The 15,647-nt window shown below is 35.9% G+C and overlaps 1 protein-coding gene across 3 annotated transcripts in view; it reads left to right on the top strand.

Moving 5' to 3' along the window:
• Positions 1-15,647, top strand: part of LOC145664899 (putative RNA-binding protein Alsin2) — a 99,271-nt gene that overhangs the window by 65,932 nt on the left and 17,692 nt on the right. For all 3 annotated transcript variants that reach the window (XM_081731971.1, XM_081731969.1, XM_081731972.1), the window contains one exon: positions 12,331-12,549. In XM_081731971.1, the coding sequence (XP_081588097.1) occupies positions 12,331-12,549 (219 nt within the window). The remainder of the gene's footprint in view (positions 1-12,330; positions 12,550-15,647) is intronic.

Genomic DNA, 15,647 nt, shown 5'->3' with positions numbered 1-15,647 from the left:
GATAATATTACAATGCATATTCTCAATGAGTAGTTCATCCTTAATACCTGCGCCGCAGTTTCAGGTTATTGACATAAATATAAAACGATCAGCAAGAATAGCACAAAAAAAAAAAAAAAAAGGAATTTTTTGAGTGTAAGATATATTGTGTACGAACATCGGGAGGTACAATAAAGTAAACTAGTATTTTGTATGTGCACCATGGACTTTCTGCACTGCAGCCAATCATCGAGGCCTTTTGCAGAATGCAACCTCGATTTCATGGAATCACCCCAGATTATGTGCTCCGTGAGTTCCATTCTATTCGAGATAGTTGTCTATTGAATCTTACGTTCATATTGACCCACAAATTTTCAGTTGGATTCATATCAGGTGAGTTTGGAGGTCACATGAGTCTTTGAATAGTCATATTCTTGAACTACGCATTAACGATTTTCGCTCGGTGACACGAAGCATTATCATCCTGGAAAACGTAGTCGTCCATATTTTCTTCAGAAAAGTAATCTTTAGCTGTAGCACGAAAATATGTTCAAATTCTGGTACGTAAAGTTCTTACATCAAATGATTCTTCACATATATCTATCGTTTTGACTCCTTTAGCGGTGAAGCAAGCCCATACCATCACTCAGTAACTGAATTTTTGCACCAGTTAAACATAAGCCTTGTCGAATTCCTCGGTCGTTCGTATACACAACTTCACACCACTATCACCATCATTTCCCTAAACTTCTTTTCAACGGAGAAAACGACGTGCTTCCAGCTGTCATAGTCCAAGTTGCATGTCGGCTCACAAATCTACGTGTTGATGCCCTCTATGCTCTTGTCAGTTTCGACTTTCTATGCGGTTTCTTCTTCGTAATATTCTCTTCATATAGTTAAGACAATGTAGTTGTACGATTAACTGTAGTTCAAGGTCATCTCGAATTATAGAAGCGAGTTGTCAGGAAGTCTTTTTTCGATTCTGCAGCGCTATTGATTTTGTTTGGCAATCTGCTCTGGATGATGCTTTCTTTTTTTCTATCATACTGTTGACGAAGAGACAATTTGATATGCTGTTTTTGCTCGTGACTTACTCTTCCTGTCGTCGAATGGTGGATTTTTACTATTCCACCTATCTCCCGTAGAGATTTACCTTAGCTGTGCAAAGCAAGAATTATGTCTTGTTTATATGGCGACAAGTCACATTTCTTATCCATGTTACTTGTTTTCAGTCCACATGTAGCAACAATATCACACAAAAACAACGCTACACAACAACAATATTGCCACTTGACATTGTCCAAACAATGAGAAAGCAAAGAACAATTACAAAATACTGTTTATCTGGGCCTACACATCACAAATGCAATGCAGTAATGCAATACAATTACTTGCGAGGCGCTTTCAGTGTCATCTGGCGAGAATGTTACTGATACACAAACAATTGGCAAACGCCGTTGTACACCACAGTTGTCACAGAAAACAGAAAACTGTCCCACTCTTAGTTTCCTTCTATTCCTCTTCTAGCGGGCTGCAACTATGGTTTTCTATGTAAAGTTACCTTGAGAATTGAGGTGTCGATATTTTTTTCTTTATAGAGTGTACTATATCTCCACTCCTCATCGCTTGTCGGAAGCTATATAATATCCCTATATTGCTAACATGAAATTTTTCATACATTTATGAATTACTTAGACGATGAGAATTATCCATTGAATATTTACAACAAGATGAAGCGACATGGTATATTCCATGGCTGATTTTTAGTAAGTGAATAACAGTAATTTCGATGGAACTTAAACTCGAAAGTCGGGCTGCTTAGTTATTTCTTACAGGCTTGTCTGAAAGGTCGAGCCCAAAATAACCATCACCACGTTGAAATACTTTAAGAAAATCGGTCAGTTCCTAGGAACACAGTGGACAACGTTATGCGAACGACAACGAACCTCTCTGTTTCAAATAATACTGGACAACGTTATTGTGTTTCTTCCTATGTTATTGGCGAAAGAACATGTACTGGGAGTATGGCCATTCGCAGATGGCTATGTCAGTTTTAACAACATCTTAATACTTCAGCTTCGAGGAGAGGTAACTGGAATGAAGAAATTCATATAATGTAAAGGTGGAGTTCCACATAAAATGACAGAATTTGAATTTAGATGCTTAATTGAAATCATTAGATTCTTAAAATTATGGTACTCCTGGATACTTTTTTAAACTTTATAGACAACTAAAGTATTCAAACGACCTTTCTTCTTTTCATTTCTTTACCTACTTTTTTGGTCAAAGTTGCTGGCCAAGTTTTTTCTGACATTCTTTAGATGATAATTTCCGTGTTGTGTGGTGTGCGGATTCGATTCATGCTTTGAAAAGTTTGTATATAAAATACACGAATGCCGATGTGGCATTTTGAAATTCCGTTGTTTTTGGCAATATCCTTTTAACTTCAGTGTGTACTTTTATAAGCTTAATTTCTTAAAATACAATGGGCAAAGGCTTATGGAAGATCTGTTCATGCAAATGCAGTTTTCAGTTAAACTGGTGATGTATCACTATTACGACTGTCCATTCTTAAATTCTATTTGGATTAAATTATGGAAATGCACAGAATAATTTATTTAGATTCCTATCAAATTTGTTCAAAAAGATGTGATCAAGCTATGAAGAAGTTAGAGGTATAGAAAAAAAATGTTTAGAAGTGGAAAAGTAAATTCCAACACAAGGAAGGTGAGTTTGTATATACTGGTATTGTGTTTTACATGTTTTGGCTCGAAGTAAATAATACGAAGGTTTTATTCATATTTAACCCTTTATTGGGCACTGTTACTCTCAAGCAAGGTCGCACGAATCAAAACTTCAGTGATCATTTAATTGGCATTATTGCTTTCATACAATATGCATATACATGATTTGCGGATCGCTTCTTTAGATACTTACAATCTTCAACAGGGGGCAGTCAAATTTAGCATTGTAGAAGCTTTATCTCCTACGTTCCCGGAAAGTTATTTTTTTAAATTTTTTTGTTCGTGGTTTCTTGCTCTGTAGGAAAATATTTCAACGAAACTGTTGGTAATTACTGAGAGTATTTTTATGATATTTTACCATAATAGGACAATGCTGCTCAGTAGCTACAGAAAGGCCTTTTTTTTATGGCAATGTTGCTTTGAAATAATCACCCTGTATTTCGTAACTAAAGTACAAAAATACATTAAAAATACGAAATTATGATCAGGAAGACATTGTTCAACCATAAAAGCAACCTAAATATTTTATGGTAAAGTATCAATGCTTGCCAATTAAAGAGTTAAGACTATTAAAGGAAAGTGTTACTTTAAGAAAGTTGATCATGTAGTAAAACTTAAAGAACTAGTTCTTTACTTCTCTTTCTCTCTCTCTCCCTCCCTTTGAAAATATTTGATATATATATATGTATATTTTGTACTAGCATATATTACGTGCTTCGTTGGGTTGAAATAAATAATTTAAATGCACACTGATATTGCTTATTTTCGATCATTTTAATGTATGTCACCCCTCCTCATTCCCGAAGTGTTGGGGCTGAAAATGGATTTAAACAGCATCAGAAGTGTCATGTTCATCTCAGCGACCGCAAGAACTATAGATTCAACACTAATATCGGTCATTATTGACCACTTGTATATACTGTCATGTCCCCCTCCTCCTCCCCTCCCCCCCCCCCCCGCTTCAAATTGCGGGTTTGGATTTGGATTTAAACAGGATCGAAAGTATCACTGTTCATCTAAGGGACTCAGGAAACTATAAATTCGAAACTGATAGTGGCCATTTCCGATCATTTTTATACAGCTCTCCTCCCCCTCCCCCAAGTGGCGGGGTTGAATTTGAATTTAAACCAGATCGGAAATATCACTGCATCTGAATGATCCCGAAAGCTGTGGATTAGACACTAATATTGGTCATTTTCGATCATTATTATATATAGCTCCCCCTCTTCCGTGTTGGGGCACACGGCATTAGAATTGTCACTATTAATCTCAACTACTCCTAAAACTATGGATTCGGCATTAATATTAGTCATTTTCGATCATTTTTAAATGTTTCCCCCTCCCAAACTATCAGGTTTGAACTTGGATTGAAACAGCATCAGAAGTGCCACTATTTCTCTCATCGACCCCGAAAACTACGAATTCAACACTAATATCGGTTATTTTTTATCATTTTTAAATTTCTCTCCCCTCCCCTACGTTTCATCGTCAAAGTGAATAGCCTAAAGTAATCCCTGCCCCTAAACTCATGTATGTTGAAAATTTGATTGAGATCGGTCGGGTGGTTCAAGAGTGATGAAGTCACAAAGGTAGTCATTTTAATTTTATTTTTTTAACATATATCGCCCTCCCCCACGTTGGCTCGTCAAAGTAAAACGATAAAAAACACTCAAAGCCCGCCCCTCATTTATGTTGAAAATGTGATCGAGATTGGTTGGGTGGTTCAAAAGTTATTAGGTTTTATTAGTTTTTATTTATACGTCCCCCTCCCGTAGGATGTACCGTTAAAGTGAAATTGCAAAAATGTTTCCAGATCCGAACCTCATGTATCTTGAAAATTTGATTGAGATCGGTGGAATAGTTCAAGAGTTATTAAGTTACAAAAATAGTCACTTTCAGTCTCATATAAATTGATTCTTTTATATCTCCCCCTCATTTTCCTCCCCTACGTTGCTCCATCAAATTTAAGTCATAAAAATGATCCCAGGCCTGAACCTCATCTATGTTGAAAATTTGATCAAGGTCGGTCGAGTGGTTCATGAGTTATTAAATTTTATTTATTTGTTTATACCCCCAACCCAGCCTCGAACCTCATCCATGTTACAAATTTGATCGAGATCAGCCGGGCGGTTCAGGAGATTTAGTCACAAACATAGTGATTTTCAATTATGTATATATATATATAGATTGTATGAAGTAAAATTGTTGACCTTTGAGATGACTCAGTGATTCAGTAACTTACACATCTATAGAAACGTTAATAATCATTGAATTTACTTCCTAGGAATGGTGTACATTTCATAATTTTCGAAACCTTTTTTATAAGAACATTACAAGCCACTGCAGCTTTTGAGACTATAATTAAAAGTGGATGAGTATTATTGATAAATTTATCGAAATTTCGTGAAGGCAATATCAAGATCATTTCCTATGAGTAATGATGTTTTAGGTTCCGTACGTAATTATCAATCCACTAGAAAACGGAATACCGGGTTTGATCTTCGACCTCGTCGCACACTTGCACTCTTTAATTTCATTTTATCTTTACCGCAAGAGAATTAGGTATGAAAACAAAATCGGTCGTTTTCTGTAAGTATAACGTGTTTATGACCACACCTTTCCGTATTATTTGCATTCCTCCGTTCCCGTCTTGTGTAATTAGTGCTTTTAATCCCTGAAGATGCTAAACAGCTTGTTGCTAAAATTTTTGTTAAAAAAAAAAAAAAGTGATGTACGTCATTAGGTTTACAAGGATTATAAACATATTTTGTGTAATACAAGATAAGTCATACATAAGTCTTGCAATATTTCCACAACCCAAACAATATTATTGATGCCACTTATTAGGATTAATAATGAAATATTTAATTGTAAACTATCCAACAAAATTGTACTAGACCACAGCAGCAACGATGCTGTTGAGGGACGGGACAACAGCAAAGATGCATTTGAGGAAATTAAAAAAATCACCAAGAGGAAACTACTACTGATTATTTTCAAGATAAACGATTTATGCATCTTTGAGGTTATTAATAAAATATTTATCTGTAATAAATGAACAGAATCGCCAAATTCGTTTTGAGAAAATCATCCGGGAAAAAATCACTTTCAAGAGTAAATTATTTTTTATTGATTTTTTAAAATAATAATAATTTTATAAATTTTTCTCACTTTTTTTTCGGAAACTACACATGAGCTTTCCACAAATTCTAATAATATCGTAGACTTTATGAAGTATGAATAAAATCGTCTCAGTAATTTTTGGGAAAATAGTCTTGCAAAAACTCTCCCCCCAAAATAAACTACCACTTGTGAATTTTTAAAGAACAAACTAGTTACGCCAGACAGGTTCTTAATGAAATATGAAAAGATCGCCACAATCGTCTAGAAAAACTGCCCCAAGATTATTTATAGATTTCAGGATAAATGAGTTTTCACATTGTCAGTTTATTAATTTATATTTGTGTTAAATATTTATTCAGGAAATATGAACAAAATCATCTGTCATTTAAAAAAAAAAAAAAAATCAAGGGAAAACAACTCATTCCCAAAAGAAACTATTACTACTTGATTTTCCTGGGGAAAATGACCTATACCACAGTATAGGGTTGTATGTAGTATTCATTCATAAAGTTTGAGAAAATTGCAGTTTTATTACACCCTTGAGTAAACTGCTGTTGTTTTTGGGGTTAGGAAGAAAATTTGAAGGACACATCTGGAAAATCTTTTAGAAAAGCTTACGTTTCAAATTTGGTGCGGATACATTAAACAATATTGCTTTTAGCAAATGTATATATATCAAGATGAACGATGGGCAAACAGACATTCTAAAAGCAATTATTCGGTATGTAGTTGCCGTGAAACTTGTAAATCTATTACAATCTCGATCGCCAAACATTTTTCCATGATCGCCGTACATTTTTGTCCCGTCTCTCGAAAGTAAAATATTAAAACCCGACTAATGCATAATTTGTTTCGTCAAAAATAATATAATTTAATGTAGAAGACGCTAAAAGCTTCAAGTTTAGAATGAAAACAAAAGAAAAGAAAAAATGTTTATCATCTTGTCGTACTACTTATATTGTAATATTACATGGACAAATTAAAAAATATTTTAAAATTCTGAGATTATTTTTATATTTAGAAAATATGATAAATTCTGCCAATTAAACAAATATCACTTTAAAATAGATGCATTTTCAGTCGCCTCGAGTTATTTCTGGCACTAACCTCCCTAACCTGCATCATTTGTTTTATGAGAAATTAGTATTTAAAGTCTTCTCAGAGATAGGACAACAGCAAACGTAGAAATTACATTGTTTTGTGAAAATAATATCCGATGCTGAACATGAAATTGAGTGTTTTACGCTCAAACTTCCCAATATTTCGAGTTAACTGACGCACATGTTTTTCAAAACTAGTTAGCTCATTTACAAAACGAAAACGAAAAATGACTGCGCTCATTAACAACTCTGGACAAGAGTTAGTGTGGCAAGCGGGCTATTCAGCACGGAGGCACCCACTCCGTCATTATTTTCAGTCAGTTTTTAGTAACAGTAACGATGAGTGCCCTACAACGTCTGACACATGAACATTTACTGTATGAGTTCGAACTGTCGACGCATTGCGCTGTTTGGGCATGACGCTACAGCAGCAACCCAAAACAATTGCCATACGAAAGGTGCATTGAACGACAGCAGAGCAACTCGTTGGTTCCAGAAATTTTGTGCAAATTCTGAAAGTGTCGAAGATCAACGAAGGTCCGGCCGCCTCAGGGTAACAAATTTTGAGGTCATACGATACATGAAGTAAAATCTATTCGCTAGTACATTACCAACTCCACATGTCCAGTCCGCTGAAATGCGTCACCTTTACGAACTTGGGAAAACCACCAAATGCTGCCGAATTGCCGTGATTGTAGCACATGAATTGCCTCTGTCTTAGGCCCAGAGGAGAGTGGATGTATTGTATGCTGGCAACTGTTGCAAAACCCACGTTGTGTGTGTTTTGTAAAACGGATTGTCATATGCGAGTAAAAATAGGTGTTTTTCCGGAATACAAATGTGCAAAAACAGTGATTGAGCAAGTGCCAACTTGTAGAACGCGTTGTCAAATAAAGCCGTTTCGAGCATAAAGTCATATTGTGTGTATAGTGAGACTACGAGGAGGTAATTCACTTCAAGTTTGTTCCTAGAGGTCGTACGATCACTGTCGTCCTCCATTCCGAACAATTGAAGTGGACGTGTGCTCCACTACGTAAAATATGCTACATTGGTGAGCCGAAAGCTCGCCCTGCTTCAACAGGATAACACAAAATCACAAAACACGCAATAAAAAATGCAGGAACTTGATGGCATTAAACTGATGCCACACCCGATATTCGGTCCGAGGCACACTTCCTGAAATCTCGATGCTTCACCAACTAACAGGAAGTAAAAGCACCAGTGACTGGCTTCTTTGCACCTAAGAATAAGACGTAGTATCGACGTAATACAGAGGAACTGAAGAGCAATCCAACAGGACGACTCTACTTTGAACGTTAACCTGCTTTCATTTTATTGAAATACATGTGCATATTGCAGTCCAGACAATTTTTTTCAAACCTATACACCATGCGTCGTTATGAAACACGAGGATGGGACGTACAATTAACATGGGCTCCAAAGCGTGGCCGACGTTTGACTGGTGCATTTGGCGGGTGCACAGACCATCATTTAAGATAAACCCTCATAGTGTAGGCCGTTCCTCACCACAGGACATATAAGCCATTCCGCTCCTTAAAGAATTGGATTAAAGGAGCATGACTCCGGCTACACAAATATTATACGAGAGTATAACAAAGGCTTTGCAACCACATTTCAGAAAACTGCATTTGAATTTTGAAATTATAGTTGTTCTGGACTGTTGAACAGATTTACCCAAATTTGAGGAAGAATCTTCAAAGTGCGTTGAAATCAGAAACCGAAAGTGATTATTCTGAAAGTTTGCAACAGTGATGGTAAGTTAGAAGTGATCGATATGTGGCAACGTAGAGTTTAGCTTTTGTGTTACACGTACTTATGCACCGCCGAGGTTATCAAAGACGGGCCTAGTATTTACATGAGCTCTGAATTACAATCGGGGTTTGAATCCGTTGCAGGTGGCCCCTTGTGGCGTATTCACTAACGCTCTCGCCTTCGGTGCCAGTGGTCCCGGGTTCAATTCCCGGTGGGGACACTTGGTCGAAAACGTGCAACAGCTTTTTCAGGCCAGCCATCTTGAGTGAGGTTTTCCTGGGTTTTCCTCATTCACACCAGGCAAATACCAAGATGGTACCTACTATAATGGTTCCAGGCCGATTCCTTCCTTCCCTTTCATCGGATACTCGTAGCGTGCTCGCCGAGGGACATCATTCCTCACATATGTGACGGGCTAAATGACAGGATGTTGACAGCCCAGAAATCTTAGTTCCTAATTCTCCGAATCCGGTGCATCTGGCAAGTGCAGAAACTATCATGTAAGATCATCTTACAATATAGACCTTCCCCACTGTACTAGACTTGCAGACATGATGAAAGAGGAACTGTGTTCCGTTATTTTTATTTTATTTTGTTTTTAAAACACAAAAGGGTCAAATTCATTGAAGAGCAGAAATGCAGTACGATAATGCATGGCTGTGACTTTAGGGCCAGGAAGTTTTCCAAATTGCTTCGGTCATGTGACAGATTCTTTTCTGTGGCCTGTTGCTAGTTTTTCCGCCAATTTTACTCTGCTCGCCCGTGTTTTTGGTTTTGCATGTAACATTCAAAACTGCTAACAACGGGAGACAGTCAAACCACAATTCTATTCGATTCTTTACTCCGCTGACAAGCCTTTGTTACTTAAAATCTGTATGTGCTTTTAGTACAGCTCTTAATCTCGACTTCGAGTCGCTTGTTTTAATATCACCGATCAGTTATAGTCTTCCTTCCTCGTTTTTCGTATATCAACCGTATCTTCTGTCACGTTTTACAGAATACAAGTTCTCGTCAGTGTCCTAATCAAGTCAAATATGAACTGTCATACCTTATATCACGACGTGATTGTATTTTAAACAAACGAATTAGTGTACGCTGACACCTTTGTCAATGACTTCTAAATGTTGCTAATCTGGATCCAGTGATGTCAACTGAAAAAGATTAAGTTCATTTCAGTTTTATACTCATCACAATATGTTTTCTGCAATTAGCTAAGAAGTTACTTTTATGAGGAAATTCACACCCATTATTACTCAAAGAAGGAACAACAAATTTGAAACATTGATAAACCTTTGAATTGAATTTTTTCATGAAGCCGAGTTCCATAGTTTTCATAAGTAAATTGGTTCACTTTATTTCGGGAAAGTGGAAATCCTCGCATGTGGATCCAGTGATCGAAAACTGCCAGCATATATTGAAACAGTTTGACTGAAATACTGCTATTTCGTGATACAAGGTAAAACTTTCTTTATATATTTGAGTTATTGTGTATCTATAGCATCCATCAGCAGTTAATAACCTGACCAGTTTCTTCGATATATAGCGTGTGTGATTTCTACATCAAAAATATAAAAAGAATCTGTGTGTATGTTACATTTCTAAATGATTTTTAAATACGTAGGACATACTAAAAATTAAAAAATCTAAATAAATAAAAATAATGTAAGTTACGTAGTTGATGTAAGTGTTCTAGAGTTTATATTTACTTGTAAACCTCTGTTTAAAAAGATAGTACAGATTTGGTTATGTACAGTACATTCAATATTTAATTCATGCAAGGTTTGATATGTTGTGGTTCATTTATGAAAGATTATACTACGAAAATAATGTGTTTCTTGTGTTGCTGTCATCCTCAAGTTTTGCAAAAAGAATGTTATTAGATTAGATTAAAATAATTCATGTCAGGGGCGGGTTCTGTGTATTGGTTTCTGTATTGTATATTATTTTTACTACTTATATTTGTTGCGCTTACTACTTGTATTAGAATAAATATACGAGAAGCCCCTAACAAGCCCGTTTCCTGACTTGAGAGTTGTATTAACAGTTTTTTTTCCCCACTCGCCACACAATCTCCTGGTCACCAATACACTTTGTAGTGTCTTTGTTATGATGTATTTATTGCCGAAAATTTTAGTCTTAGAGTTGTTGCTTGAATTTGGGAAACGTGATTGTTTCTCGGAGTGAAATCCTGCTATGGCAACGTGCCACATATCAGATGTCTAACTTGGGCGTTGTTTTGAAGAAAAGTAACACAATATCACTGCTATACATATTTGTTTGATTTAATTGTGTTCTGCTATAAATAAACTAAAATTACACACTAAATTGCTCTCTGTGATACTCAAACTATGGCGTACGATATCAACAAACAGCACACTCGCTGCATCCAGAAGACTGAAGTCCGCATCTTCCGGAAGCAGGCCTGTTTGTTCCAACTAAAGCTTAAATTAATGAACTAAAATTTCGTCCACTGTAGCAGATTTGGACCAAAAGACCGTTAAAGCGAGAAATTGGTTGTTGAAACCCATCACACCAGTGTTTTGCTTCTTTCATAATATGCACGGCAGCTCACCTTCCATATATTTAATTACAATAGAATCAGTACTGCTACGTAACTTACCAACGATGTAAGAACGTACCGTACCGACCAGAAAGTACGGTAATAGTGTACTGTATGTTCATTTTTTGTTCGATCATGTTTATACAATAATGAATGTTGATGGACGCACAAAAGTTTTCATTAACATAGGAATGCTTTTCACTTGATAGTTTTTCTGTATTTTTTCTCTTACTATTATTTTAATGTAAGTGATAGCCCACTATGCCCTAGGTACAAAATACTGTTCGCCATTTTGTGGAAGTATGCAACGGACTTTGTAGTGCACCACCAGCATGTAAAGTGTATTTCTTCTATACATGGGCAGTTCGGCAAATTCGTCGAACTTCCCCTGCAGGATTTTACAACATTATCTCTTCCTCCCCCTATCCCTCTTTTGACCGCATTTGCGGGGTTGCAATGTCGCAGCAGCCACTGTGTCTCGTGTCTCTTACTCTCTCCCAATACTATCGCTAATGTGAAACAGATGTCAGGCCTCCACATTTTGCTATAATCAAGTATAATATATATGTATAAGAAAAGTATATATGTTAAAAAGCTATCTTCTAATCTCTGACTGAAAGGACAGCGTTTGGAACTATGGCAACTAAGTACTCCACGTGGACTTGACGAGCGGTTTTCAAATGCTGGAAATGAGGGTTCTGGTTGTCCATATAGTTATCGGGAGTGTTTTCCACAAGTTCCGCGGACGATGATTTATTTATGGCACTAGCCCCCACACGTAGAAAACGGCATCCTTTATATTCAGACTGCACATGTATAGATGAAATACACTTTACCTAATGTATCGGGGTTTACCCGGTTCGTTTCACTTTCTTGATTCCACCATTTCGCTCATCACCATCTCTTTGGCACTGAAGCATAATCGTAGGACGTTAAACTTTTTAAAATAATAATTCTACGCATTAAATTTTCAAAGATGAACCACCATGTATCAAACTTTGCCCTTTGATTTGTTCAAGTAATAGTGGAAACTCTCTTTTGTTATTTCTAGGCAATGGAACATTTGCAGAGCTTTATCGCTGATTGTGATAGGAGGACTGAATTTGCCAAGCAGCGACTGGCAGAAACCCAGGAAGAGTTATCCGCTGAAGTGGCAGCCAAAGCTAACAAAGTTCATGAACTAGCAGAGCAGATCGGTAAAAAGCTCGCCAAAGCTGAGCAGATGGGAGCAGAAGGTTTTGTCGAGGAGAGCATGAAGCTCATGGAAGAGGTACGTAGCAGTTAGGTATAATATTTCAGTAGTTTCAAAGTATTTCTTAAGAAGGTAAGAAATGACAAATTGACTTAAGTGAAGAGCAGTGATTGATGATGAGGCATCATAATGATCTATTACAAGATTTAAAATTTCTCGTTAATTTATCTCCTAATAATGCACAAAGACAATACTTTATACCATTTGTGGACCTTAATATTTAGGAGTAAATGAAAAATGGTTTATTATGGTGTTTAACTGGATCTATTTTCTGTGGATACATCCCTTCTATTTCGAATTTTGGTTGATGTAGTCAAACAAATACCAACTGACCACGTAGGTTTGTTTTGATTGAAATCACTCTTATAGTAAACACGGTTTAGCTAAATAAACTTCATATCATATATTAGTCACTGAAGTTCGGTCCAGTAACTAAATAGATACTTCTAACAACGGTGAAATCATCACAGTGTGTTGCTCGGATTAGAAATATTGTAGCTGGGAAGAGAGAAAACTCGTAGAGAAATAGGCAATAAGTCAGGATTAGATTGAATTGTTTGATAGAATTAAGTAACGAATTTTTGTTCTGTAACTTTTAGCTATACTTAGTGTTCCTTATTCGCACAAGTAAACCTTGCCAGGTTTAAATCGAGTATGTTGATCAAACTTGGCAGTGAAGTGGGGAATATCAAGAAACCAGCGTAAGCAAAATTTAAAGTGCTTCCATCCATAAAGACAGGCGCATTGGCCAAAAACATGATCAGAATAAGCCAAAACAGGGTGTTTAGAATGTGAAAATTTCAGTGTATTTGTAAAACAGGTGAAGTGATGGAAAACAAAAGCACATTAATAGACACCGGGAGGAAGTAGATATCTGTTAGAGGATAGGCTTATCATGGCCGCCATCTGGAAGTCTGCCATCTTGTATCTCGCTCGATTGTTATAAGTAGGAAGGGGATCCTAGACTTCGCCATAGATGGCGGCAGTGACAAGCCTAGTCTACACTTCATAAACATGTTTATCTGTCCCATATAGAAACCCATACCGTTTGTTCGACATACTTCGGAGTAACTACATTAAAGAGATCGTACTACTGATACTGTGTGAAAATGTGCTGGTATTCAGACGGAATGCTGGCAGTTGAAGTTGATTTTTGCAGCAAGTTAATTTCAAAATATTGTTTTTTTAATAGTCAAACTGATTGTGTTCTCTCTCCAAAAGTAATGGTAAAACCAATTAACACTTATTATTCTGTTTTATGATTTTAACCCATTAGTTTCTGTGCATTGTCTCTATTAGAATATTGAAGACTACTTCGCTTTTTCAACATCTTTTGCGGGCTGTTTAATAGAATAGTCGCATGTGACACTTTTTTTTTTTCGTACACCGTTGTATACAGGATATTTTTTCAAGCAGACCACTGGAAATATCCATGTTAATTCAGTATACACCCTGTAGAAGAAATCTACGCTATTTAATATTTTTTTATGCGGATTCTAAAAGAGAAGACGGGAGGTTCAAAGGAAAGAAGGTAGTTTAAAATTTATATTTAAAAAAAAAGAAGTACACCAGAAGTCCCTCAAGATACGGATATGAAACTCAGTATATAAACTCCTCATTAGAAATAATTGAGCACATGTTTATATTCTCGAAAATTCTATTTCTGAAGAGGAAGAGTTTACATTGTTCTCAGGAACAGAAACTGTAAACATATAGATACGGTTTATATGTTTTTCCGTTATATAACTAACTCGTTTAACCATTTGAAATTAATTTTGGACCATAATTATTACCTGCCTTTAACTTTTTTTTTGTAATATATCGTATTATTTTGATTGAAGTTCCTTCTCTAAGGGAGATAAAGTTAGAACATTTATTTAAAAAATAGAGTATCTCAGGAATTCCTTATATGAGCAAGATAAAGCTTGATGTACATAAACTGTGTGCTAAATCAGCTTCACCCGAGGTATTTCATTAGCTTACGTGATCGCTTCACGGCCAAATTGCTGAATAGATTAACTTTATTTTTTAACCGAAGTTAGTTTCTACTGCAAATTAAATTATTAGACATTTTCATTAAAAAGTGCACAGTAAAGGGGTAGCGAGAGGTCAAAATTTATGCCAAAAATCATATTTCACGTTGTAGCTATGAATTCATTAACTATTACAGTTAAATAACATCAACTTTTTCATTGTTAGACGTCATAAAAGTATATTCCATTATTTCAACGTAAAATTCACAATGTTGAACAAACTTCCATGCTATTTCCAACGATAAACTTCGAACAGCAGGGGAAGAAGAAATCACACGGAGCAATTAGGCAACGAGTGAAACAAGTGAACATACGCGGTCAGCTAATAAAACAAACCAACTGCGGCTAAAGAACAGAAACTGTGTTTCCAAGATAGAGAACACAGGGAGTCAATGGAACAAGTTACACGATGTGACACCTCACGGATAAGAAAAGGTGATAGAATGTCGTATGAATTATAAGATGGAGATATATATATATGATGGACGACATACGTCGCTGGAATGGAAAGTAACTCAGAGTAATAGACTTCCATTCGGAAAGCAAGTGAGCCTTAAAGTAGATCAAGAAAGTGATAATATGAAGACGACGATAGAATATAAGGTAATAACATCCTGATTGTATTGACTTGTTATAGGATATGATTCAGTGGTAAACTGTTCTTTTGTACCAATAAATCTTTGGTTTTCTTAGTCCATAGAATTGGTGTTTTTAATTTTAAATATTGTCAAGGTATTAATAGAAATTCCGACGTGATATTGTATTAAATACTGAAGGCCTACTCTACTGTATTTCGTATGGATTTGTACTGCATTGTACATTATCATTACATGAATAGATCAGTAATTATAATACATTTCCATCTTTCTGCACAATCCAAGAAACTAACACATACTTATTATGTGCCTAGAAATTATTAATTAGAGTATTGTGTTTGATATGATTTCAACAACCAGATATTAATGAAGAGTTTCGGCATCACAAATATTTTAAAATTGTATTAATTTTAGTCCCTTCTTTCACAAAACACTAAAACTTTTTTTTTTTTTTTTAATGATCATTACACACACAGCTTTCAACGTA

Source organism: Thermobia domestica, chromosome 11 (genome assembly GCF_964235325.1).
Source record: "Thermobia domestica chromosome 11, izTheDome1.hap1.1, whole genome shotgun sequence".
Lineage (NCBI taxonomy): Eukaryota > Metazoa > Arthropoda > Insecta > Zygentoma > Lepismatidae > Thermobia > Thermobia domestica.
Note: the sequence above shows the minus strand (reverse complement) of the source record. Positions and strands in the feature narration are given on the sequence as shown.